A 25712-nucleotide genomic window follows, 5' to 3' on the forward strand; every position below is an offset into this window, starting at 1 on the left:
GAAAGACTATTAATGAAACACAGAAAACACATTGTGTTTAAAATATACCTAAAGTAAATTTTATTTAAAATACTGCAAACCACAAAATTTAATTAAGATGTATAATAATAATAATAATAATAATAATAATAATAATAATAATAATAATAATAATAATAATAATAATAAAAGTTGTAGCTCAGGGTACGCTGACCTCGCCGCCCGGTGCGCCGGCTGCCTCTCTGGCTGGTGAATGGTGCGAATCCTCTGCGTGCTTCAGTTCGTCGCCCTAAGCAGGTGAATTTAGTCCCCGGAAGTGAGATGCTTCTCTCCCCGAAGATGGTGTCTCCTTTATTATCAAAGCAGAAAATCCAAAAATGAGCCATAGATATTTATATCAAACAGGAAACAGCGGGAATATTTAACTGACTGAATGTTTATTGTACGTGTTATGAAAAAGCGCCTCTGAAAGTTAAAGATATGGACGTTCAAACAGAAGAAGGAGACTCCTACACGGTGAGACAGCTTCATTATAACCATCATTTGTTACTAAAGAGTTGCTTTGTTATCTGTTAGTGGTGCTAAAAAGAAACTCGGTTTTGCTAACTGCTACAATGTTACGACCTGGTTACTCAAGATAAAACGATGGAAACAATAAACAGAATTTCAGAAGCGACTTTCTGTTGTTTTGTTGTTATTTTGTGGACATTTCTGTCTCCTAACTGAACTGATCACTTTGTTTTTCAGGATAATCTCATCGGGACATTATTAGCCATCTTTGGAAGTGTGATTGTCAGCATCTCTCTCAGTATTCAGGTAGTTTCTGCTTAAACTTCACCACTAAAAGCGTTATAAACCAGCTGTTTCATAATTATAATCCAGACAGAAGCTTTTAATTTCCACCTTGCCATGCCCTCTTCTGTTTCTGGTGCATGTTTGACTGCATAACCCTCAGGGAAAGGCTGTGTTTGCTGAATATTTATCCGACAGACAGTCACGTGATCGTCATGCGTCACTCTCATTGTGTTGCTGACCATCCCATCTGCATTTCTTTTCTTTGGTGAAACTGTTTCACAATCTGCTTTAAGCTCTTTCTGCGAGTTTCCTGGAAGGTGTTTGTGTTGCTTTAAATTCATTCCCAGTTTTGCATTTCCTTGCAGAAGTACAGCCACGTGAAACTAGCAGAAACAAAGGAGCAACGCACCTTCTACAACACCAAGACCTGGTGGTGTGGTTTCGTGTTCATCTGCATCGGGGAGGGGGCCAACTTTGTGTCCTACGCCTTTGCCCCAATTGCTGTTGTCGCGCCCCTGAACGCTGTGTCTGTCCTGAGTGAGTGTCACTCTCTAAACCTTCCATAAATTGTAAAAACATCCAGATTTATACCTTAAATTGTACCAAAAACGTTTTGTTTTTTTTGTTAATGTTTTGCAGCAAGCTCAATTTTGGGTTTTTTATTCCTGCGTGAAAAATCTAAAGCAAAGGACTTTGCAAGTAAGTGGTGGAACAAAGGTTATACAGCTGCACAAATAACTCATGCAAATATTTCAGATCTGCTGCTTTTTCATGCAAATCTAATTGCCCTCTCTTCTACACTTTTGCCAAGGTATTTTTTTGTTATGTGCAAATTTTATTAGTGGAGTTTCAGTGAATGTGAACAACTCAAATCTGACCTTTCACACACACTTAACAGTTTATTAAATTACTTTGGAAACAACCTCAACTGACCTTTTAGACAATCCTAAAATCCAATATTTGTTGAATTACCTCTTATATTGGTGCTCATATTTTTAGAATTTTGAAATTCAGAAAAAACTCTCCAGTTATCCATCATAAGTTGAATTTTGATTTGTGTTCAATGTGTCAACTTTAAAATGCAGATAAATATGTTAGGCTCAGTTGTTGTTTTTCACTGATTGTGCGACCAAAGACCAGCAAGAAGGAAGTCTTACTTTTTCAGATGGGCTCAGGTTGTTTTGCAGAGCTTTTATTCCCTTAATAAGGAAATTAATTTTAAAAAATCTGTTTTTTGTATTTTCTCGTGTTATATTTGCTGATATATATATATATATATTTTTTTATTTATTTTTTGCTAATAAAACTAATAAATGCATCAAAAAGCAAAACCAGAAATTGGTAGGAGTACAAATTGGGGTGGGCGATAAGGACTTAGAATTTTATTCTGATATTCTGTGATACAGTTGTGATAATAATAAAGAAAAAAACCTATTTGTTGTTTATTTTTTGCGTTTAAAAAAACTATTTCTTTTTTAGGTAACTCTATGGCTGTGCCTGCATTCATACCACCACATATGCAAATATTATCCGTGAAAATCATTATTTTCTGAAATAGGCTTTTTCAGGATGCCACATACTTTAAAAGTGTGATTTATATCACTAAACCGTAAAAACTAACAGCACCGTTTTCAAATTTACTGATATTTATTGATGCTCCCGTGGAATTAACATTGGCAAAAATAGCAAAAATGTTTCTGATCATACTGGAATTTTTGTTATTATTTACAACCAATAACTGAAATTTATCATATTAATGATAACTCACAGGTCTTATACTAAGAAACCTTTCACAATAAGTAATAACCTATAAGTATTTGCACCCCTAAGTGCAAATACTGCAGCAGTTTAAACCTTTAATTCCTCTCCAGTCTGACTTGACAGATTGTTTCAAATCTTTTCTGGTTTTTTGCGTTTTCAGAGAGCCATGGGCTGGCCTTCCTGGGCTACATCTTCATTATAGGAGGAACGTATCTGTTTGTGTCATTTGGTCCAAACTCTCATGAGAAACTCCAAGCAGAGAACATTGTGAAGCACCTTGTTGGATGGCCTGTTCTCCTGTATATGGTGAGATATTTCCTGTAAATAATTAGCTAATATTCTACAAACAGATGTAGTTTTTATCTTGGGTTCTTTCAGTCTGGCACAGTTGATTTTTGGTGTATTTCTGTATTAATTTAATGTTATTATCATCCTGACAGCTTCTGGAGATTATCGCATTCTGTTTGTTGTTGTACTTCTACAAACAGCGCAATGCTAACTACCTGGTTGTTATCCTGCTGCTGGTGGCTTTACTGGGTGAGTTTCCTCCTGTCTTTAAAATCTTGCCACTGCAGATGTTGATTTTTTGATTTTTGATTTTTTTAATCTTCTGGAACAGGCTCGGTCACAGTCATCACAGTAAAGGCGGTTTCTGGCATGCTGCTCCTGACTCTGGAGGGCGCCATGCAGCTCGACTACCCCATCTTCAGCGTCATGTTTGTGTGCATGGTGGCGTCTGTCATCTTCCAGGCCAGGTAAGAGGCAGAGACGTCAAAAATAATCAATATCCATTTATCTTTGATATAATTTGTGTTTGTGGGTGTAGATCTGTCACAATAAGTTTACTAGACAATAAACTGTCCCAAAAGTTATTGTGATAAATAATAATATTCTCATTTTGAGACCATTTTCTAGTAATATAATCGCAAATCAACAAACTTTAATTTTGGATATCTAAAAACAACCGAAAGACAAAATAAAGTTTACTAAGTGTTTGTGTCTACTTTTCTAAAAATCTTATTACACTTGGAATAAAATCAAACTAACTTATAAGTAACTTTTCAACAAGATATAAAAGCTAAAAGGTACTAGTTCCATCAGCAGATTTTTTTTTCTTACACCAAAACATTTTTTCCATGTTTTAAATGAAACTAGAACTTTTTTAATCAACACTAATGCTTATGTTAAGACTTAAAAAAAAGCTCCTATATTGTGCTGAAGTTACTTGTTAGTTAGTTTTGTCTCAGTTCAGCGTACTAAGATGTCTGCACTAGAAACGTAGGCCAAAAGTACTTGGCAGGAGTTGGTTTTTTTGCAGTGAATACATCCTGAAGTCTCTGTAAATAAAATTAATTGATTTACTAATGTATTGCATATTGCTCCAGGGTTATGTGGTTGGCTTGAAAGCTGTTGGGCCTGCTGCTCTCTTCCCAGGTTTCTTTCCCAGGCTTGTAATCTGCATGACCCCTCGCTGGCCGCCTGCGTCAACTACATCTTCTCCACCATCTTTGCAGTGGTAGCTGGTGAGTCGCAGCTTCTTTGGGCCTGTAAACATGAGTCTAGAAATAAAATCTAACAACAATCTGCTTCAGCTGCTCTCCTTTTAGTCACAACACGTCTCAGAACTTCTCTTTTCATCCGTAGGAGCCGTTTTCTACTTGGAGTTTCAGAAGGAAGATGTTCTTCACATCTGCATGTTTCTCCTTGGGTGAGTGGCAGCGTTCAGTATTCAGACACTTTAAACCTGCTCACGTTTGCCAGTGGCAACTGCAAACTTCAGTGTCTTTCACTGATTAATGTAGGGAGTTAAATTGGTTTTATCAACTAATCGAATTTTTGGTTTTTGAAGAATCTGGATTTTTTTTATTTTTTTTTATTTCATTAACGCATTTTTTAGTGTTTCCATAGTTAAATAAGGTATTTTATAGCTTCTATTTATTTGAACTTTGAATTCATGTCAACCTTATTATGGAATACTAGGTCTGGCAATTTTTTAGTTCTGAGAATAAAGTAGCAATTTTACAATAAAACAGTTGCAGTACAAGAATAAATTCGTACAACAATAAAGTCGAATAAATGCGAAAATAAAGTTGTAATATTACCAAAAATTGTCATAATATTGGGAGAATAAAGTAGCAATTTTACAACAACTCCAACATGAACAATAACAAATTAAAACAAGGAATTTTGAGAATCTTGTAAAGTTATACTTTGGCATCAGATTTAAAGATAAGGAAATAATTAATCTTCTAAACACATCATGCACAAATATGCAGCTGAATGTTGTTTTAACATGCCGAATCCATAGGGGGCAGTGTAGCACAAAGCTGAAACTTATGTCACGCAATCAGATTGCATTAAAACAACCATGACTTCCTTGTTAAACAGGTTAACAGGATGTTAATTTGTGTGGACAGACATTTAGGTTGATCTACTTTTAAATAGAATATAAAGTTATTAGAATACAAGACGATGATTGGAAATCATGTCACGTATGTGGATTTATTGCTGCATTATTTGTTGCACACTGTAATGCACAAGACCCTAAATTTTACTGCACACACACAAAAACACAAATATGAAGTATTTTTTCAAATCTCCACTTTGGTTGGATTTTTTTATAAAGATTTTATTGATAAAAACTTTATAAAACTTTATTGATTTTTTGTGCAGATGAAAAGCCAAAGCACATAAAAATACATTTATTTTCCCAGATATTCATCTGTGTATGGACTAGGCCTGAAGCTGCTCAGGTTCAAGCTCCATCAGCATTTGAATAAAAATAAGAAGATTTTTATGTTTTATTTTTTGAGCAGGTCTGCACTCTGTTTCCTCGGCGTCTTTCTCGTCACCAAATCCAGGAAGAAGGCGAAGATGTTTGAGCCGTACGTCACCATGGATGTGGCTAACGGTTTGTATTAAAACTAAACTTTAAACTCTACATTTGTGTAACAGTCAGGATACGTTTCATCTTCTTATTTGCACGTCTTTCTGCTCAGGCGTGCCGACCATTCATGACAACGGCCTTGCTGTTCAGCCGGACTATAACGGCTCTTTCTCATACGGCGCTCTGGTCAACAACGACGGCGTGGCGCCGACCACGCTACCGGTCAACCTGGAGCACCCGACTGTGACCGTGAGAGGCACCGATCCGCCTCATGGTCAGCCCGACCTGAAGAAAGACTGAGACTTATCCGCTGCCTCACATTAAAAAATCAACCCAAATGGGCGTTTTCACCAAACCTTCTCGCCTTAAACTCTCACACATGCTTCCTGTTTTAAACCAAAGCTAGTCAGGGAAAAGCTTTTTAATTACTGTGTTAAGTTCAACAGTTGTAAACAGAGAAAATCTGCCTCAAACTTTGGGATTTAACTAATTTCTGCTTGATCACTTCTTCCCTGGAAATAATTAGCTTTTTTTGTAGCATTGAGGATTTTTTCCGTCTCTATGAAAGCACATGAGGAAGTCTGGATGAGCACAAACTGGTAAAGCTGGCTTATCTTTTTACATATTTTAATAACTTGTGAATTCTGCGTTTTGAAGACATTTGTTGATCTCAGAGGAACCAAAGATTGGCAGCAGAATGAAGTAACTTATTACTTTTTTATGTTGGAGTTTTGTCATCTTTGAAAAACTTGATAGCAGTGAAATACATGAACCTTTTTATTCCAAGGGCTACGCAGCACATCACCTGTTCTTCCAGTAAAAGTGAAAACTTATCAAACTTCAGGGTTTTGACCAAACAGTGTAAAGTTGCAGCTGTACAGTTTGTCTTTACTTTGAAAAACTGCCTCTGATTCTGTTTAAATGAAGTTTAAACTGCCTCTTCTTGTTGGGACCAGTTTCCCAGTTTGACCACTGTGTTTAATTTACTGTGATGTATTTATGAACTCTGTCTGGTTTTAATGTACATTTTTAAAATGAAGTTTGTTGCTGGATAAATTCAGGGTAAGTGCATGATGATGGTGACTGTTAACTGTTGGTGTTTAAATAAACATCAAGCTTGAATATTGTTCAAGGAATGTATGTAATTTAAGCAAATAAGGGAAAAGTGTAATTTTTGTCATAGTTTAAACTTTTCTATGCATATTTTAAATGGCGTTTGTGGCGTGTTTGCAAAGTTATTTATTTAGGGTTTACCCTTCTTCACATTTTCTATTTAGTTCCTTATAATTTCCATCAACATGGCTAAAAGTCCTAAAAGATTTTTTATCTGGTGAGTCTGAAAACCAGTGCAGCTTCTCTTAGTAAATGTTGACTTGATTTTAAAAAGTAAATTGCTTATAAAATCCTTGATTTTTATTCACACAAAATGCATTTGTGGAGAATAGATGTAAACCTTTTGGATCTGGACAGTTCCAGATGTGAGATTTGAGAAGCTTATGTAAAAGTATGCAGGGTTTATTAGCAAAATTGAAGTTTTATTGTGAAAAACACTTAAAGTAAATAAGATTGTTTGCATTTTTTTTGTAATTATTGGTTTTATTTTGTTTTGTGGACTTGCAAGATGCATAAATCTTAAGTGTCAATTTTATGATGAATTTAACTCTGGGTAGCTGAACAGGTGGATCCTGCAAAGTGTGATCAGTCTGTAAACATTTAAGCACATTAAGCTCATCTTAACTGCTGTGACTCACTGAGACGTCCTTGCCGGGTATTTAAAGCAGTTTGCAGCAGAGCCACTTTCTGCCCCACGGCCTCCACCAATCTTGCTGCGGAGCGTCCTCCCCTTCGCGGCGGCCTGATTGGTCGCTGCGGGCCGCCGTCGGCGTCTCATTGGTTCCACCTGCGCCAGGCATCGCCGGAGGAGTTTGCGCCGTGACCATGCCCCCAATGATAATCCACGGACAACAAACACCCACGCATCTGACGGCATCCACAAAAATAACAGCATCACCAATCCGATTGACTCAGCAAAGTGACGGGAAGATTCTGGTTTCCTTCCGTTCGTGATGGAGGGTTCTGGTCGCGTTCACTGACAGCGGTTCGGTGAGTGGTGATGATGACAGGAGCATTTGGATCTGACGCGACCAGAACAGGAACCTCACGCGGATCAGTGCAAACTTTGAGCTGCTGAAGCGACACTTTCAACAAAAAGCAAAACGCTTCCGACAACCAACCTGCCAGCCTCATTTCCGCTTGTCTCCGCCGTGCAGGAGTTACTCGTTTTGCAGGATTCCTCGCTGCACTCCTGGCTCTAGTTTAGGTATTTTAGGACAATAATGGTTTAATTCAAATGTTGCAGTGATATTCGTTCTTGTTATTTCAAACCGCGTCCTTCTGGCGCGGTTAGATGTGTTGTAGTTCCTAAAATATTGATGAGCGTTGTTTTGAGACATTTTACCACTCGATACCACTAGATGGCACTCGACTCTAAAGCCAACGCTGACATTTTTCTTCTAATGAAAGTAATGGGGTCAAGTAGCATCCAACGTTTTTCCTTTATGGAAGGAGAGTCAAACTCATTTTTTATTTTGGGCCGCATCAAAAATCTGAATGCTCTGAATGTGTTGATAAAACCAGTTAAACTGTTAAAATATCAGTAAACAGCTGTTCTTCCAAGATTTTGTGATTGTTTTAGTGCTTTTTTGCAATCAAAATTACAGATTTTGTGGTGCCAATTTAGAAATGTTTGTAAGGAATTTTATTACTTGCCGTATGAATTACGGACTGTAACTTGACGTCCAGTAAGGCTGAGGCAGCAGTCACTTCAATTCAATGTTTTTGACCAACTTTGAGAAAATTTGCAGTAAAATCAGAAAAAAATGTAGAGATTTGTTGATTTTGTGTGAATTTTGCAGATTTGCGAAAAACTGTAAGGACTTATTTGGAGTCTAGAGGGCCACTTAAAAAGCTACAGTGGGCCAGATTTGGCCCCCGGGCCTTGAGTTTAACACATGTGCTTTACGGCTTCAAACGGATGCATCTCAGAAAATAATCATAATTCAATTCAAAAAGTGAAATTTGTTTTACAGGTTAATTGTTTTTAATGTATTTCAAGCACTTTTCTGTGGTGATTATTAATGACAACCTTACTGTTCAGCGTCTCTGTATATAAAAATTATTTGCATACTGAAAGATATGCAAATAAGTGAAGGCATTAGTGTTTGGTTGGGGCTCCTTCTGCTTGAATTACTGCATCCAGGCAGCATAGCATGGAGCTGATCAGGTTGCTTCACAGCAGCCTTCAGCTCATCTTCCTCTCCAGTCATCCATACTTTCTCTCTCTGTCGTCACCAGGTTGTTGTGTGTTGCAGATTTTCCTCTTGGAAATGAGATCAGGATCTCAATTTATTTCCTTTATTTAACTGGTTAAATAAAGGAAATTAATAATAATAAAAAAAAAACTTTTAGTGCCATTTTAATTTGTTGACATGCACCTGCAAATATTATTGAACACTTTTACCTGCCTTTAGATTTTTTTTTATCACTAAGATTATCAAAAATTTCTTCTCTCATATGCAGTTGAATCAAATGCATCAAAGTCCCACTATTAGCAAAGCAGCAGAATAAGTGAAAAAGTAAAACTTTGGTTTAAAAACCTGCTGCAAAATCAACTGAATCCGATAAAATGACAAACAAATCAGTTTTTTTCACCACTTTCTTCTCATTTTCACACATTTTAATCTCTTGTTTTATTTTCTAGCTTCAGCAGCAAATAGACAGGAAAAGATCCAGGATGCTGCGGGAGAACTGTAAGGCCTGGAGCAACGGGTCGGAGGCTTACAGCAGTGATCCTGAGGAGGATGAGGAGGAGGAAGAGGACATGGTGTTCGGTGAGAGCGACCAGGATGGCGTGGCGGACGAGATGATGGACCTGAGCGACCTTCCCACCGCACTGTTCGCATGCAGCGTCCATGACGCTGTGTTTGAGGAGGACATGCACAGGGTGAGCCGCTGCTCCACATTTCTGACGAGTGTGTGTGTGTGTGTGAGTTTGTTTGAGTCGGTGCATCAATTTATTCATGTTTGAGTCATCTCGTCTGCTGTTTTAGTCAATCCAAGATTGAAAATCCCAGCAACACGTGCGTGGTGTTACTCAGAGCTTATGCTCCTGTCTCAAGCTGGCCTGCTGATCTCACACACACACACACACACACACACACACACGCACACACACACACACACACCACTACACACACACCTGATGCTGCTAAAATTTATTTAGCAGGAGGCATGAATGCAGGTCAGCGGATTACAACATGACTTGCACAGAATCACAAGCCACATTCAGGGCTTAATCCATCTGTCAGTGGATATCATTCCACCATCAGCCCAGGCTGCATGTTATTCATCCCCAATTATGTCTGTGCTGTAGATTTCTCTGCAGGCTTCGTGTACAAACCCACGCACATGCATGTTGCAAACAGATTTCTGCCTCTCCAGGATGCTTTTTGGGTTTTTTTTGTCACAGCTTGATCAAACTCCTAAAGCAGGAAGCTTCGGGATCATTGGATCCCGTTTTCTGGAGGAGGATGCAAAAGGAAATACTTGTAATTTTCTGCCCTCTAATCTAATTATGCTGTCCTGAGATTCATCATCCTTCCAGCTGGCATCCTTAGACCTCTTCTCTTTCCGTCAGGTCCATCCATCTCTCCAGCTCGCCTCCCGCATGACAATATCTCTCGTTAACTTTCCTCCTCCTCTCCTTGATTGATCCACTTTTTGTTGAAATACAAAGCAGAGAGGCTAATTTTGGCTCCTGCACAGAATCCCTTTAACTGAATCACTCCTGCTTTGTGAGGTTGTTTGTACGCCCGTTGCTCCCAGCTGTGGCGCCCTCCTCTCCCCCGTTCCCTACGCTTGTTTTGCCTTCTCACTTCATTACGATTCAGGCTCTGGCTTTTAAGTGGAAATGACGCCCACACACACACTTCAGATAGAAACATGTCAATGGAGAATGCTCTGTATGTTTCAGTCAAACAAGCTGCTCTAAAAATAGAACCTGAGACATTTATTCAAACTTGGTAAATGAGGACAGCAAGCAGGGATGAGAAAAGCAAAAACACTCAATCTTACCGAATATTTTGGTTTAGCTTCTAGTGCAAATATCTTGGAATAAGACAAAACGAAACCAGATTATTTTACTTATAAAAAGAGATTTTTCACATTTTAGGTGAAATGATCTGACATTAGTTCAATATGAAGGAGTTATTCACTTAAAACAAGCTACTTTTCAGTTAGTTTTGTCTTATTTTAAGTATAATAAGACAAAAAAGTTATTGGTAAGATTTAGTCTTTTTGCAGTAAGAACATACAGTTGAAGCCAGAAGTTTACATACACTGTATAAACTTTATTTGTCTCACATGTGAAGGTAAATCAGACCAAACTTGTCTTGTTTTTGGTCAGTTGGAATCACCTGGGCCTCCTTCCTGAGCGGTTTGACGGCTGGACGTTCCCATCATGTCTGTGATGTTCAGCTCTACAAATCTCTAACGACATCTTGACTCATTTACTTTGTTGTGTCAAACAAGAAAACAGTTTGTTCCAGGAGTGACCTAAAAATCCACCCAGTTAACTCAGATGTTTCAGTTAACCATACATAACTTTTTACATGAGACAATCATCTGAGACAATAATCATCCTGTGTAAACTTTTGATTTTGAAGACGTTAATAATAGATATATGACTTATTCTCTCTTAGTCTAACCAACCTAAACAAGAGAAGTTTTGTCTGCTTTAACTGCAGACAGCAAAAATATGTTTTTATTATTATTTCTGGTTTAAAGTGCAAAAGAACATAATGAAGATGTTTTCGGCTTCGCTCATCGTCTTCACATAAACCCTCTGAGACTTCAATGCTTTCCTGTTTGCTGAAACATGGCATCTAGTCCATTTCTTCTGTGATGAGCAAGAACATTGCAACCTACATATTTTGTTTGTTTGTTTTGTTGTTGTTGTCTTTGGGCTCTTGGCTTTCTTCCAACACAGACATTACCTTCTGTGTCTGCTCTCAAAAGGCTGCATGCAGGCAGAAGGACGGCCTGTTTCTGTAATCGCGCTCTTCTAGAGGGAGGCAGGCGGCGTTCGGGAAGCAGAAAGTGCTCCTGCGTCTATCAGAAGTTCTTTGCACACTTTGTGTAAAAGCCTCTTTGCTTTCTTTTGCATCGGCAGCTTTACTCTATATTGCAGCTTTTTCTTCCCTTGACCTGCTTTGAGTTGAAACAGAGACGCCCTTAACGTGCTGCATCAACCCAGTGATATACATGTTGCTTATTTACCCATTTACAGGAACTCTTATGGTCAAAACGGAGCTGCAGCACAACATATAATAACTTGAATTATTACCAGGGCCTTGATTATTATTTTTTTCTTTCCTCGCCAAAATTTTATATAAATCTTGTGGTTTTATTTTTGTAATGTTTCAAAAGAGTCAAATATCTGGATCTCCACAGAGTTTGGGAAAGTTTCATTTTTAAAAAGACATAATTTTAATTTATAGCTAATAGATTTGTGCTATCTTGTTGTGTTTTAACTGAAAGGTAAATTCATTGTCTGTCCAAAACCAGATGTTTACCCACAATATAAATAGAAAACATGCAAATTTTTCCTTCACTGTCTAAAGGTAAATCAGACCAAATATCTCTTTTTATAGGTCAGATAAAATTACCAAAATTATTTCTATTTGCCAAATGCCACAATAATGAGAGAAATTGTTCTTTAGTGATTTATTTTAAAAGGCAAATGTGCGTATGGCGGCCTATAAGCCTGACCAGGTTCCACTGGTTCTGTCGGGAGGAACAAACCAGAACTTCAGCAAATCATTACGAGACGTTTGTGGGGAAAGAAAAAAGGTTTCATACAGTTCAAAGGCAAAGCTGAGGAAATGTATGTAACCTGAGTGGGAAAAATTATTGTCTATTTATTTAGTGTATGTAAACTTCTGATCTCCACTATATTTTATAGCAGATTTAATTAAACATTCATTTAGGATTTATTGTGCTCCTTATTTCCAGCATCATCCCCGTAACGTATCACTGCAGCTGGTGTTGATTCTGATTTGGACATGATGGATTTCCACAGTAAAAAGTAAGCAAGTGTGAGAGGAAAAAAGGTGTCTGGGCAGAGTAACAAGCCAAGGTGGTTTCTGTGTTTGCTGAGACGAAGGTCAGAGAAGCCATTATAAATCGTTCCATACAGTGCCGCTGTATATCAGGCCTAATCAGCGCTGAGCAAAGCTTTCAGTGCAGCTCCTGCTGCTGTCTGGTTGAGCTTTGCTTTGTCCACAATCAGAGCAATCAACCAGCTGCAAGCGTTATGCAACATGAAGGAGTTGGTTTTTTAATCTTGCAGGCAATGAAAATCCAAAATATTTCCAGTTTAAACTTGTATATATGTATTCTAACAAAAGGAGAATAAATATATAGGATATAAGCTTTCTATTTTGATTCGAAAAACTTCTGTAGATACAAATGTCAAATGATTGCAAATAATTTTATTTTTCAAGTCGTTTTTTTATTCCAAAAAATTGTGTTTTGCGTTAAGTGACTTGTGAAGGTATTCCTACGTTACCATGTTCCAGCTAAGTCTTCAGCGTTCTTAATTGTTTTATGTAATGCTGCAGCACAAACTTACACAACATTGTGAAGTGGAAAAAAAATGTTCAACATGTCTGACAAAAACTGCAGAAAATCCTCCGGTCAGTTCTTCTTCCTGGGATTCCCACTAAATAAAGTAAAACCTCATTCATATGGAACGGTTTTAAAATTGTAGGTTGATTTTCAGCACAGAAACACTGGGGGTGGTGAAACATCATCCTCAGTTGATACACGGTGGTGGCAGCATCATGGGAAGCTGGTCAGAGTTGGTGGGAAAATCCAGATTAATCCTAAAAAAATAAGCTGCTAGAAGCAACAAAGGGCTTGAGACTGGAGTTGATCCAAATTCAAATCTACCAACTGTATTTATCCCAAAAAGGGAAATTCAGTTTGTATCTCTCAGGTCAACATAACAAAGAAAAATACTGATAATCTCATGCAGGCATTTCAGGATCAGAACAAACGCTGCCAGTGCAACAAAGACTAAAAGACACTTAAATTCAGTAGAAAACAAAATTACAAACGAGCTGAATGGCCGAAGGAATAAAGGAGTTTGAGTAATGATTGGTGGCGCCCCCATGAGGTCATTAACACGAACTGAGCTCTAAGGACGTGGTCAGGCTTATGATTTATTCCTCCAAGCAGACCTCAGGTCTAACATCTGGACTCCTGTGATCTTACTGCTGACTTTGACTATGCCGTTCAGACTGTTTTATCCATGGAGTTCACCTTCCAGCTGGACAGTAACCTTTAAGACACGGCGAGAACTGCTAATGTTTTACATCAAAACATGTTCATGTGTTGGAACGGCCTAGTCAAAGTCCAGAACTGAGCTGTAACTTTGTTAGGAAGAATGGGGGAAAGTTGGAGATGGTAAAGGCGCCACAGCTGTAACTGTACTGGTTCTAAAAACGGCAAAGCCCACTTTTCAGATTTTTATTTTGCAAAACTGGCCTTCCACTTCACTTTTACGCCTTACAGCTGTATATTTGACGGTCACTGATCGTTCTGTAAAGATTTTCCTCTTGAAATGTTGATGTTTGCTGAACGTATGTGAGGAGCTGGACTGCTCTGGTGGACGTTGTGATGTCTGATGATGCAGCCCGCCGTACGTACAGTTATCGAGCGACACAGTAAGAAAACTCCGGCACAGAATGTTCCTGAAACCTTGGGAACTAAAAATAGAAAGATAAAGGATGTGAACAGTGAGAAAGTGACTGTGTGTGTGCATCTTATAAATGCATGTGTGTGTGTGTGTGTGTGTGTGCATGGACAGTAGCAGTGACATGTTTGCATGTGTGAGACTATAATCTATTTTTGGGTGTGGGTCCTTGGGTGCTTGGCAGACTGAAGGTCAGACATAATGCGGTGGAGAGTGAGCGAACGCCCCTGGCCTCCTGCTCCTGCAGCGGCCTGGATATTATTCTGGTGTGCTGAGCGACCCACTGCGCTTATTTTTCCTTTATTTGTTACATTCAGGAAAGCAGAAAGCAATTTCAGCCAACTTGACAGCAGTAGATGGAACAATGCGACTAAACCGAGCCGTTTTCAAGATGACGACCTTTTTTTCTCTCGCTTGCAGCTGTACGATTAATAATGGTCATTATCTGCAGAGCATGAATCATTTTTTAATTAAAGATGTTTTGCTGAAGATAATTAAAGTGGTTAAAGCAAATGTTATCTCTAGTTTCGTCTATTAAGGTGAAACAATATTCACCTTAATCATGTGCGTCAAACTATTCCAGCATAATGAGTTTAGTTTGCAGAAGGAAAATTCTTGAACATGGGTCCATTAAAAAACACAACTGAAAGGAAACGTTACGGAACAAAGTCGAAATTAATTTTGATGGATAAAATAAAACCAAGATGCATTTTTTTTTTTTTTTTTCATTTTGAATTTCTAGTCATGGGGTGGTTGTTTATCGAATTGTTGATCATTATTCGTGAAAACATTTCTAATATTGATAGGAACTTTGATTTATAATTGTCAAGATAAATTTCAGTTATTGATTGTAAATAAAAACATTAAAGGATGATCAGAAATGTTTGCATCAACAGATATCAGTAAATTTAAAATATGATTAAATGTTGTTTTGTGGTAGAAATAATTTTTAAATAAGCGAAGTCCTAAAGAAGTTGGTTTCAATTAAGAATATTTTTCTTGTGGTTGTTGTGGTGGCATGAATGATGTGCCAGGCACTTACCTAAAAATAAGTAATAAATAGTTTTTTTATCATAATCTTAATTGTTATCACAATAATACCACAAAATATCTCCGTAAAACTCTTGGTAAACATGGCCCACCCTATTATTAAAACCAGATGGCGTGCAGCGCTGTGAAAAAGTATTTGTCCTTCTTACATTTCCTGTTTTGTTATATTTTATAAATATGTCAAAGTTTAATCTGAGAAAACCACAATTTCATACAGCTCACACATGAAGTAGTTTAAATATGATGATGTGCTTCTTTTCTTTAAAATTCAGCACTAAAAGACAGTCAACTCTCATGATATAAGAGAAAACGCAGGTTTTAAGGAATTAACTGCTGCTAGATCAATAATATAAATCAACTTTAGATTAACTCAGTAATCCATAACTTGCATTCCTGCTTATTCTCAACTCAGGTGGAAAACAGCTGCATTTTTTATATCTTTGCCTGATATGAAAAATGCTTTGATGAGCTAAAATCTGTGACAAAACGGCAAAAAACAGAAGAAACCTGTAAGTAAGCAAAACTCTTTTCCACAGCGTTATAGATTAGACTCAGGGAAAAGATAAGAGTAAAGCAAAGTTCAGCTGCATCAACAGCGCGTCATGTAATGGATTTTTAAATGTCAGCTGGTATCTGCTGCCTGGACTCTGTGCATCTCTTCTCACGCTCGTTTGTTTCCACTGGAAAAACACAGGTGGGCATAAAACAGGACGGGACTGTTGAACGCTTCAGCTTTAGGAGTGTGTTATCATAGCCAAAAATTGTACTAAAGTAAGAGTTGCACTACTTCAACATATTTCAAATATGTAAACAAGAAATTAGTCTAGAGTAAAAGAAGTGTTTAGTAAAACTCATGTACTGATCAAATTATTTATCATTAAATTTTTAAAAATTATGTCATGAGACGGACTAAAATCTAAAGTTATGTGGAAGTGTTGGTATTTTAAAGATCAAAATGAAAATAATTCATATAATAAAATCAGGCAAAAGATAAAAAAATATGAATTTAACAAAAACTACAGGTCTCGTCCATTTTTGGCTAAAACAAGCTTCTCCTTTCAGCCGGTAGAGTATCAGATACTTTACTCAAGTAAGACCAATACTTTGTAATAACAAGTAAAAGAAGTAAAAATCCTCCTAAAGCCACATTTTGTTCAAAAAGTTGCTCAAGTAAATGTAACTAGTTGCCACCCAATTCCAGATTCATCCGGTACTGAAATGCAAGGTTGATATGCAACAGTGGGAAAGTGATAAAAATATCACCGTTTTGAAATATCTCCTAAAGCTCATCTATTAAACTTAATATGTTTAAACCCCATTATATTTGTTTCCTGCAGCTGTTTTCCACCCTCTCATCTTCAAATTACAACTTATTTTTAAGATATTATTTCTGTCTCTTCGATGTTCTGGCTGTTTTTCTTCAGGGTTAAAATCGGATGGTTTCTTTCCACGGACCCACACTCCCACTACATGCAAGGTTATAAAACAGCAAGATTAAGGATGCAGCCTAAGCAACTGTGATGTTTGTTCTCTGTCATGCCTCTGTGATGCTATTTAAATCAAGATTATTTTGTGTTTCAATCAGTCCTAAAAAAAGGAAAATCTTCTGTGGGCGTTCTCAAAAATAGCACTACAATAAAACCATGAGCTCTTATTTAACAGATGCCAAGAATAAATGGACTCTAATGAATTGAGACATAAATGCAATCATCCAGGCCATGAAATTGAAAAATGTTGTGCTGGTGATTGCTTTTAGGCATGAAAGAGGAGAATTAAGGAGCTGAAATAAACCCACAGTGAACGGCAGGCTTACTGAAGCTGTGAGTAATAAATGACAAATTTTGGCTTAGTGTGGTTTTCGTCTTTCTGTTTTGGCTGTAGATATGTTTTAAAGGCAAATATTTCTACATATATCCTTCCAGTTTGTTAACTTTGATTCCAGTTTTAGGTTTTGTTCGGTCACAGCAGCTTGTTGCTGTTACCTTTTAGTCACCGAGGTTGTTTTTCCAGACGTGTTTATCAGGGGAGAGGTGTGGAGAGTGGCGTTTAAATCAATTTCTGCCACTTGTCTCGTACAGAAAAGAACTATTGATGGTGTAGTGATTTTTTTCCCTCTCTCTCTTCCCTCTTGTGTTTTTGCCGTTGTCTCTCTTCTTTCTTGGAGATGGAAAAACAGTCATGCGTGTCGCTGATTCAGTTTTTGTTTATTTCCGTCTCCACACAAATCTTTCATTCATGTTATTTTCCTCCTTTTATTCTCTGTCATTTAAGTCGGGCTCTTTGCGTCTCTCCACAATGACTCACCAGATGTCAACCGTTGTTCTATTCTGGCTGTCCTGCCCTTCCTTTGAATGCTTTGTGTGCATTTTCATTTGTGTAAGAAAAATTTTTTTCTATATTTGGAATTTTGCATGTCTAAAATGACGACAACTGGATGGAGCTGCAGGCTGCATATGTTCTTAAATGCATCAACATTATTTGGTCGCTCAGGTGTTGCATATTTTCTTAATATTTAAAAATGTTTTCATATGTAGAGACACAAGATGCATGGAAACATTTTTAAATTGGCTTTAAAATATCTACTTCAGTTAAAATACCCCTGCTGTTCAAGTTCAGAATATTATATTAATATTGATTGTTTTTATGAGCACTGTGGTTCAATCCAAAGAGATCAAAGTTTAAATAAGCTGAACTCTTTGCATTTGTCTCAGTTACATGTGGAAGCTGCTGCTTAATTGGCATTTACTGTTCATTAGTGCCAAAGTTTTCACTTAAAGTCTGCAGACTATATTTTCCAAACTCACAACTTGAGCTCATCAATTCCAAATATAGATGTTTAATACTTTTCTCATCCGCTGGTAAAATTCTTTTGAGTTCTTTCTTCTTCTTTGTTTGCTTCCTTTGGAAAATGGGACACATTTCTCCAAGCTTTGTGTTGTCTTGGAAACTCAGAGACGGCCTCAGGTCCTTTCACGTCCAACTTACATTTCTTCTTTGTTGTTTTTTGTTGTTGTCGCTGCAGAGATGTTTGCATGCGGGTCGGAGAGAGTGCCTCAGCCTGTACAAAGATTTGACCTGATTTCTAAGCAAAGCAATCAGTGGGACCATCGGCACGTGTCAGTCTGTGATCCCCCCGCCCCCCACGCTCACAGCTATAAGGCAGCTCATCTCTGCAGCTCCTAAGCTGCTGGACCGAGTTAAAACGGCAAACAGCTGCTGGTGGCCCACCAGATGTGGGCTGTGAACCAGAAACACACTATGCTGTCAGTTCCCATGTTTCAGCCGAGTTTGTGACGACTGTAGGTGAAACAACATGGATGACACACATTTGTTTGTGTAAGTTCTGATCCAAAACCTCAAAAGTACTCACACCCCTTGAACTTTTTTATTCTGTCATGTTGCGGCATAAACTTATGTTTTTTTTTGTTTTTTTTTACTGTGTTATTGGAATTTTATTTGAAGAAAGCAATTAAGAGACCACTTTAAATTACCAGTATATCTGATTTTACTCTGTATTAGTAAAATGAACTTTATTCTTTTATTCTATGAGCTACTGACAGCATGTCTCCGAACTTCCAAGCAAAATTTTTGTATTTATTAGCAGAAAATGAGAAACAGTCAAAATAATGAGAAAGATGCAGCGCTTTCAGACGTCAAATAATGCGAAGAAAACAAGTTCATGTTCATTTAGAGAAAAATGATACTAATGTTTTAACTCAGGAAGAGTTCAGAAATCAATATTTGGTGGAATAATCAGGAGATTCTTGATCTTCACTCTTTCTGTATAATATGCTGCATATTTTTTCTGGATGCTTTTGCATTTGATTCCACTGATTTAACACTTCTGCTGAAATTCCAGCTCCAGGTTTTTCGCTGTATGTTATCAACAAATATGAGATTTTTGTTCATTGTTATTTGTTTCCTCAGACTCAGTCAGATTGGATGGAAAGTGTCAGTGAATGAAAATTAGGTTAAAATACACAAAAATGCATAGGATTATATTTAGATGTATTGGAGTAAATACATGCCACATTTTTATTTTGAAAGTCATTCATAATTTTACCTCTCAATTATGCACCATGAGACTGGAAAAGGAGCTAACATTCATTTATTATTTTAAACTGAAGATATGTTTGAACCAAAACACTGTTTGGAGCATTTTTTGCCAAAACTGATGTTTCTATTTTTTTCTTTTCTTTGCCTGAATTATCTTTTGGCAAAAAGTGACTTAGGCCATTATTTCAGGAAGATGACTACTTCTGGAATTAGCTCCATTTTTAGGCCCTTAAATATTAATTAACCAGGAGAATTTAAGGGAAAGAATCTGTGAACCTCTTAATTATTTATCCTAAATCCAAATAATTGTATGTACATGAGTAGTACACATGACAAAAATAATATTTAACCAGGTGTTTGTGCTCAGCAGCACACTGACGCCTTGTTTTTGTCTCTTTCTGTTATTTTTTTCCTCATTTTTAGTCCTTCTATGGCTGCGCCGCTCATCCACCCGCACTTACTCACCTACGCTCTGTAGATGCGTCTCTCTGCCCCGTAGACATTCTTTTATCCTCCCATCCCTCTGTCTCCCCCTGGCTCCCTGTGCCTTTACTTGGCTGCTTGCTTTATAAATAGCTTGGCCTAGATTACAGCAGCTGCATTGGCACTGGCACCGTGAGTTGGTTTGGCTGGGCCAAGTGAGGTAAGGAGAGGCTGGTATCAGAGCGATGGAGAAGACGCAGTTTCCTGTGTTTAGGTGTGTTTGGGTTCAGCCTCTTGAAGACCACAGGAAGCTCATACCTGCAGAGAGTCTCTGCCTTTCTGCAGCTCTCTGACTCTGAAGTTGGTTTTAAAGGTTATTGCGTTCATTTTTCAGCTTGTTTTTACCGAAACATTTGCATATTTGTTGTACTTATTTTTTTTGTGTGTTTTTTCTCCGTTGAGTAAAAAATGCCTCATTGTTTCCCCTGATGCTTTGTTCGACTTTGCGTGGATTTGCATGTATGTGAGCACCATGATGATGCATAAATCAGAGCAGCATGATGATCCACTGCCCTGATTTTTTTCCCCCTTCCCTGCAGAGCCTTGCTACAGAATACAAATTCTGCTTGCATCTCATCCTTTGAGCATCTCTGCTGCATTCCTGCTTTCTTATTCTCTGTTTTTGCATGTCATGCATGCTGCATATATACATTTCTACCATTTTTAAAGACGCAATCCTTATTTAAGGAGCATAAACTCACGCTGACCAAAGATTTTGAAGATTGTGATGTGACATATTTTTATTTCTGTAGGTCTTTTTAGTAAAAAGACTCTTGCTTTAACGGCTTCACTTGTGGGTTAGCTACAGCTTAGGCAAATGGATTATACTTAAGGGAATGGTTCTATTTTAGGAAATGCATTATAGGGGTGTTGTTGGTCAGTTTTTATGTCCCTTGGGCAGAAGCTGGCTTGATGTATAATTTTTTTTTACCTCTCACAGTGTTAGCGCCATCTTGTAGGTAATGCAAATTTGAAAGATTATAATTGCTAAATTTAGCTTGCAAGAAAATGTAAACAGTATTTTAATTTATGACATTTCTTAAAGATACAGTCTTCAAAAAGTGCCTGAAATATAAAAAAAAATGGTTCTGTAGGTTTTTGCTTTAGTTATATACATTCATTGTTTTCTGGATCATGATGATAAAAAGTTCACTTGGGAAATCCAGACATCCTTCAGCCAAACAAGCTGTTACTAATGCTGGGGGATCCCAAGAGCTTCCCAGAGCAGCGGTGATCTACAGAGGACTCCTGGTATTAGGAACCACAACTTCCTGTACATAGTGGAGATCTGCAAATACTCCCCTTTGAAAACAATTATAACTGTCTCTTTTAATAGTCCAAACTCAAAATATGCTTTCATACGCACAGCGGAAACTGTCTTCGCACTACCACAGAAGCTAATATCTACAGTCTTCCTTATTTTTGTTCTTTCGGGTACAGTCAGTTAGCGCCATGGAAAAGGAAAGCTGCAAACAGGCTAATTTTCCATGAATAATTTGGAGTTTCGTTCCACATAAAAATCCATCAGGAATAGACAAATCCACAAATACTGAACCGTGAGTAGGTGGTGCTTCGCTGTGTTTTCCCCTCAGTGACTTCTGGGTCTATCCTGGAGTCTTAAACTTAATTTTGTGATCAGAATTCAGACAACGCTCCTGCATTTGTGTATACAAGAATCTCATAGACCTTCCAAGCATCAACAGCATCCATACTCTACTTGAAATGCTGCAGAATGTCCTGAGAAGTCCCAGTAACGCACCACTGAGGTTAGACAATCACTTAAGCTGCATTTCAAAGATGCAAAACAATCACAGTTAACTAAATGATATGTGATCGTTCCCGGCTCAACATCACCTCCTCAGCGTGCTTTTAGTGACACAAACTGTTAACGTCCTTAGAATGAGAATGCATCTCTAGCTATCATGACTTTTACATGAAATAAAATAAATCAGGATATTACAAAATGACAAAAGCCATCCATACTGGAGCAATGGTTTTATTTCCAACCCACCCCTTGCCACCATCGCGCCATGCAGGGCATCGCATTCGACTTTGCATTCCTCTGATCCGTTCTGTCGCTCCTGATAAGAAGAATGGGTCACCCAGGATGATGAAGCTCTTTTCTTTCTCTCTCGCCCCATTCTCAAAGCCCTGCTGTTCCTCCTCTTCATTCACAATTCTTTGCACAAACAAAAGAATACTTCATGTCTCCTGTCTGCTGAAGCTGTTACAAGCTGTGTTAAGCTACAAAATCAGGTCATGTTGTTCTTGTTTCACCAAGAAAAGCTAAATAAAACTGAAGAACAATCTCAGTATGAAAGTCTGTAAAAGAAGCTCTCTGCTTGAAACCATACATCAGTCCAATAGAACTGGTGTTGTCCATATTTTTACCCAATATAAGAAGAAGTCAGACTGGAGAAAACCCAGGCAAGGCATTTTGTTTTCATGAAGCAACAGAGTTGTTCATCCCTGCTGCTGTACACCTGATATAAATGAATCTGTCAGTTCACGAGTTTCTGCACTTTTACACTGAAGTTATTCATCAGGAGTTCACCTCTGAATGGCACAAAAAACAAAAACAAAAGAATCATTTTGGAGTGGCCTGGTCAATGTCCAGCTTTAAATCTGCTTGTGGTGATGTGACAACAAATAAAACAGACAGCTCAAGCTCAAACCCTCCAACAATGTGGCTCAAATAAAAATTGTGTGGCAAAAATTCCTCCAGTGATTTTAGACTTGTTGCATTTTTAAGATTTTTTCCCATAAATAAATTACTCAGAACTGCTTTTTGTGTTTACTCTGGTTATTGGTATATGATGGTGAAGTTCATTTGAAACATACAAGAAGCCCCTGCTCTATCGTTCCGCTCTTCAGTCTCTGCTGAACAGACTAAGCTGGACTGCGTTGGATAAAATTAAGGAAAACCAGGATAACTGAGGGTGTTTACTCAGATTCAGGACCAAATTTGCAACATTTATAACATTTTCAGCTGCTGCAGTTTGCTGTCACACTCCTCTGTGTCAAATGATCCAAACCACCTGAGAAACATGTTCCCCTCTTTGCCTGTGGGGGCGCTAAACCAAGAACTAATGCAGAAAATTACACAAAAACCTAAAAAGAAAAAGATATGAGCGCAACTTCCTTCTTCGCAGAATGTGAACTGAAATGGAGTAGCATCATATTTTAGCGGTTGTAGGAATTTTCTCTTTTGTCTTTGGGAAAAGATTGCGAGTCATTTCTCCCGGTATCACTTGACATGCTAGCATTTATTTTGGTTGTATTTACCCAGAATGCCCTCTGCTATAGTCCGCTTAATGCATTTGGAACGATCTCCAGTCGGCTTGATGTTCACATATGGACTCGGACTGCAACAGAGTTCAACTTCAACCGAACCGAGATCTTCCCAAACAAACAGAATTTGATTAAACCGGACTAAAAATGGCTGGTATGAACACAGCCTCAAAAGCAGCAATCTTGGAGGATGATGGTCCAAGATTTGATGCACCAGGAAGCTTTTCTTTCACTTAAGTTTCTCCAGACTTTGAATGTTTGTCCGTAACCTTTATAAACCTATGTCTCTATATGGCATAAATAAATGATCAGAACCTTTGACGAGAGGGAGGCTTTATTATCCTCCAAAGAACAGAGAGGATTTGAAAGTAAAGATGACACTGTCATACTGCTTTGTTACCTCTGAGCGCGTGATTAATGAGCTGTGAGAGGGCTTTGGAAAGAATGTCTAAATCTGTCGCGTTACATCCACCGCGCTGCCTTTTCACAGCGCCGAGAATTGAAGAAATGAAAAGATTTCCTCCCAGGAGAGGAAGAATCTGACGGCGCTCTGCTTGCGGGGAGACGTGTCGCACTTCCTGATGTGTGTGGCCAGTTTTGCCGTTTACAGGCAGATTTTTCCAAACTGGAGTGACTGACGGGCCGTCTGCTGGAGGCATGTCACGGTCATTTGCACATATCTTCCTCATGTTCTCTGTCTGCTCAGTTTGGACGCTGCCTAACACACACAAAGACATAAATAACTTTAACCGCTTAGGGCCTCAATATTAATGGCTCATGGAGACTTAGCTGTCTCAGCTGCTTGAGCAATTATTATTATCGTTATGAAATGAAGGGCTGGTAAGAGAGATGATCTCAGTGATGCAGAGGAGACATGGATTGTTATGCAGCTCTGTAATGGGTTTGGGAATATTTGGAATGATTGTCCTCCGCTGTATTGGAAACTCAGATTAACAGGATAATGAAGGGAACACAGTTTATCTAAAATCAACAATCCAGCTTGAAAGATGTTCTTTCAAAGATTCCACCTCTGAATCCTAAAGCAGAGAAAATTCATACATCTGTAATTTGGGTTTTAGTATCATCTACCACTTTTAGCATGCAGCACATATTTACACGACTGCTGATAAGTCCGTTTCTCTGAAACCTCAAGCTGTGTCATCTGCAGTTATAAAGTGTCACATGCGTTGTTATGCAATTTTGCCTTTACAGGGGAAAAAAACGTTCATGAGGCTCAGCAGTTTTGACAACGTAGCTAAAGCTGTGGTTCAATATGATGATGTAAGAGGAAAAAAATAACTGAAACTTAAAGTTTCTTCATGTAGACAGATGTTAATCTTATAGAGAAATTATATCTGCCTCTGAAAGACTACAACCCTCAAACACCAGTTTAATCTTGACATAATTTACATACGCTATCATCTCCTTAGATATTGTGCATCTTGTTCTTGTTTGTTTTTTGTTCCTGTATGTTTCTTGTTTGATGTAAAGTTATTTGGGGGAAAACAGACAACTGTGTAAACAGTTTTGCCCCCTTCACAATAAGAGCATGAATATAAATGATCAACTACCTGAAGAATTATTTTGTGCCTGAGCCCTCTGAAAAAAAATTGCACACCACACTTTTCAGATTTTTTATTTGTAAAGACACTTTGTGTTGATCTATTGCATAAAATCCCGAAAGTGGACAAAATTGGCTTATGGTTGCAATATGGCAAAATTGGACAAATTTCAAAGGGTGTGAATACTTTTATTTTCGATACTATGAGTATTATGGTAACACTAAGAGGTTTAAAAAAATAAAATTCCAAGAATAAAGTCATAAAATTACAAGTACAAACTAGTCATATTTACTAGAACAAAGTAATATTAGATTTTTAGTTTTATATTTTCGAAATATTGTGACATTATTCTCACAAATTTATATATTTTCTCTTCGTATACTGCTTCGGAGTCCAAAATGTTTGTTTTTTTTGTTTGTTTTTGGCAGCTTAAAAAAGATGATTTAAGGCAGCAGCCTCTTAGCTGTTTTATTTTGAAGCTGCGCCATTTCTTAATTTATTCCCTCAAATGTTTGCGCCACATTTCTCAGCGCGGCAGCCCTGAAAACATAAAACGATAATAATAACGAGATGAAGCGGAAAAAACCGGACGGTGAATTCTGCAGTGCGCCCTGCTCGGATCGTCGAGCAGCGAGCAAGCTCGTTATAGTGGCGTAAACCCGGACTAACGTAAGGCTGCTGATGACGTCAATGTGGAGCCAGAACCTGGGGGGAGCGAAGAGGGGAGGGTCGGAGAGGGAGTGAGATCTGTCCGGCTGCTGCAGCATCACTCTGAGCGGCGTTTCAGTGCAGTGAGGAGTCCGGCTGCTGCAGCTCTCCGTCTTTCTGGACGCTACCTCAGCTCCTCCCGGAGGAAGCGCTTCCTCTGCGACCCGCTGACAGGAACGAGCAGAGTTTTGGCTCCGTTGCGTTTTTCCTACCAACCACACAGGGGAATGCCATCCATAAATATGAAACTGGAGATGGTGACCATCATCGCCTGCGAGGTAGACACCGAGGTGTTTACATCAGACAAAATGCAGGTACGCTCCGC

At 38.1% G+C, this 25712-nt stretch overlaps 2 protein-coding genes across 4 annotated transcripts in view; both read left to right on the forward strand.

The window, feature by feature from the left end:
• The first annotated feature begins 269 nt into the window (after positions 1 to 269).
• On the forward strand, positions 270 to 6544 carry nipal3 (NIPA like domain containing 3). The gene is made up of 11 exons (XM_014983449.2): positions 270 to 495; positions 727 to 795; positions 1140 to 1311; positions 1414 to 1473; positions 2696 to 2841; positions 2976 to 3072; positions 3155 to 3290; positions 3970 to 4058; positions 4180 to 4243; positions 5352 to 5446; positions 5535 to 6544. The coding sequence occupies exons 1-11, from the start codon at positions 460 to 462 to the stop codon at positions 5720 to 5722; spliced, it is 1152 nt and encodes a 383-aa protein (XP_014838935.1). The 5' UTR covers positions 270 to 459; the 3' UTR covers positions 5723 to 6544.
• Positions 6545 to 6682: 138 nt separating this feature from the next.
• rcan3 (regulator of calcineurin 3) overlaps positions 6683 to 25712 on the forward strand; it is a 42432-nt gene continuing 23402 nt past the window's right edge. Inside the window, exons 1-2 of one of the 3 annotated variants that reach the window (XM_014983455.2) lie at positions 6683 to 7525; positions 9183 to 9425. In XM_014983455.2, coding sequence (XP_014838941.1) covers positions 9216 to 9425 — 210 coding nt within the window. In that variant the 5' untranslated portion in view covers positions 6683 to 7525; positions 9183 to 9215. The other 2 variants (XM_014983456.2, XM_014983457.2) reach the window with 2 other exon arrangements.

The sequence above is a fragment of the Poecilia mexicana genome, unplaced genomic scaffold (genome assembly GCF_051168715.1).
Source record: "Poecilia mexicana isolate PSO_F unplaced genomic scaffold, ASM5116871v1 scaffold_22, whole genome shotgun sequence".
Lineage (NCBI taxonomy): Eukaryota > Metazoa > Chordata > Actinopteri > Cyprinodontiformes > Poeciliidae > Poecilia > Poecilia mexicana.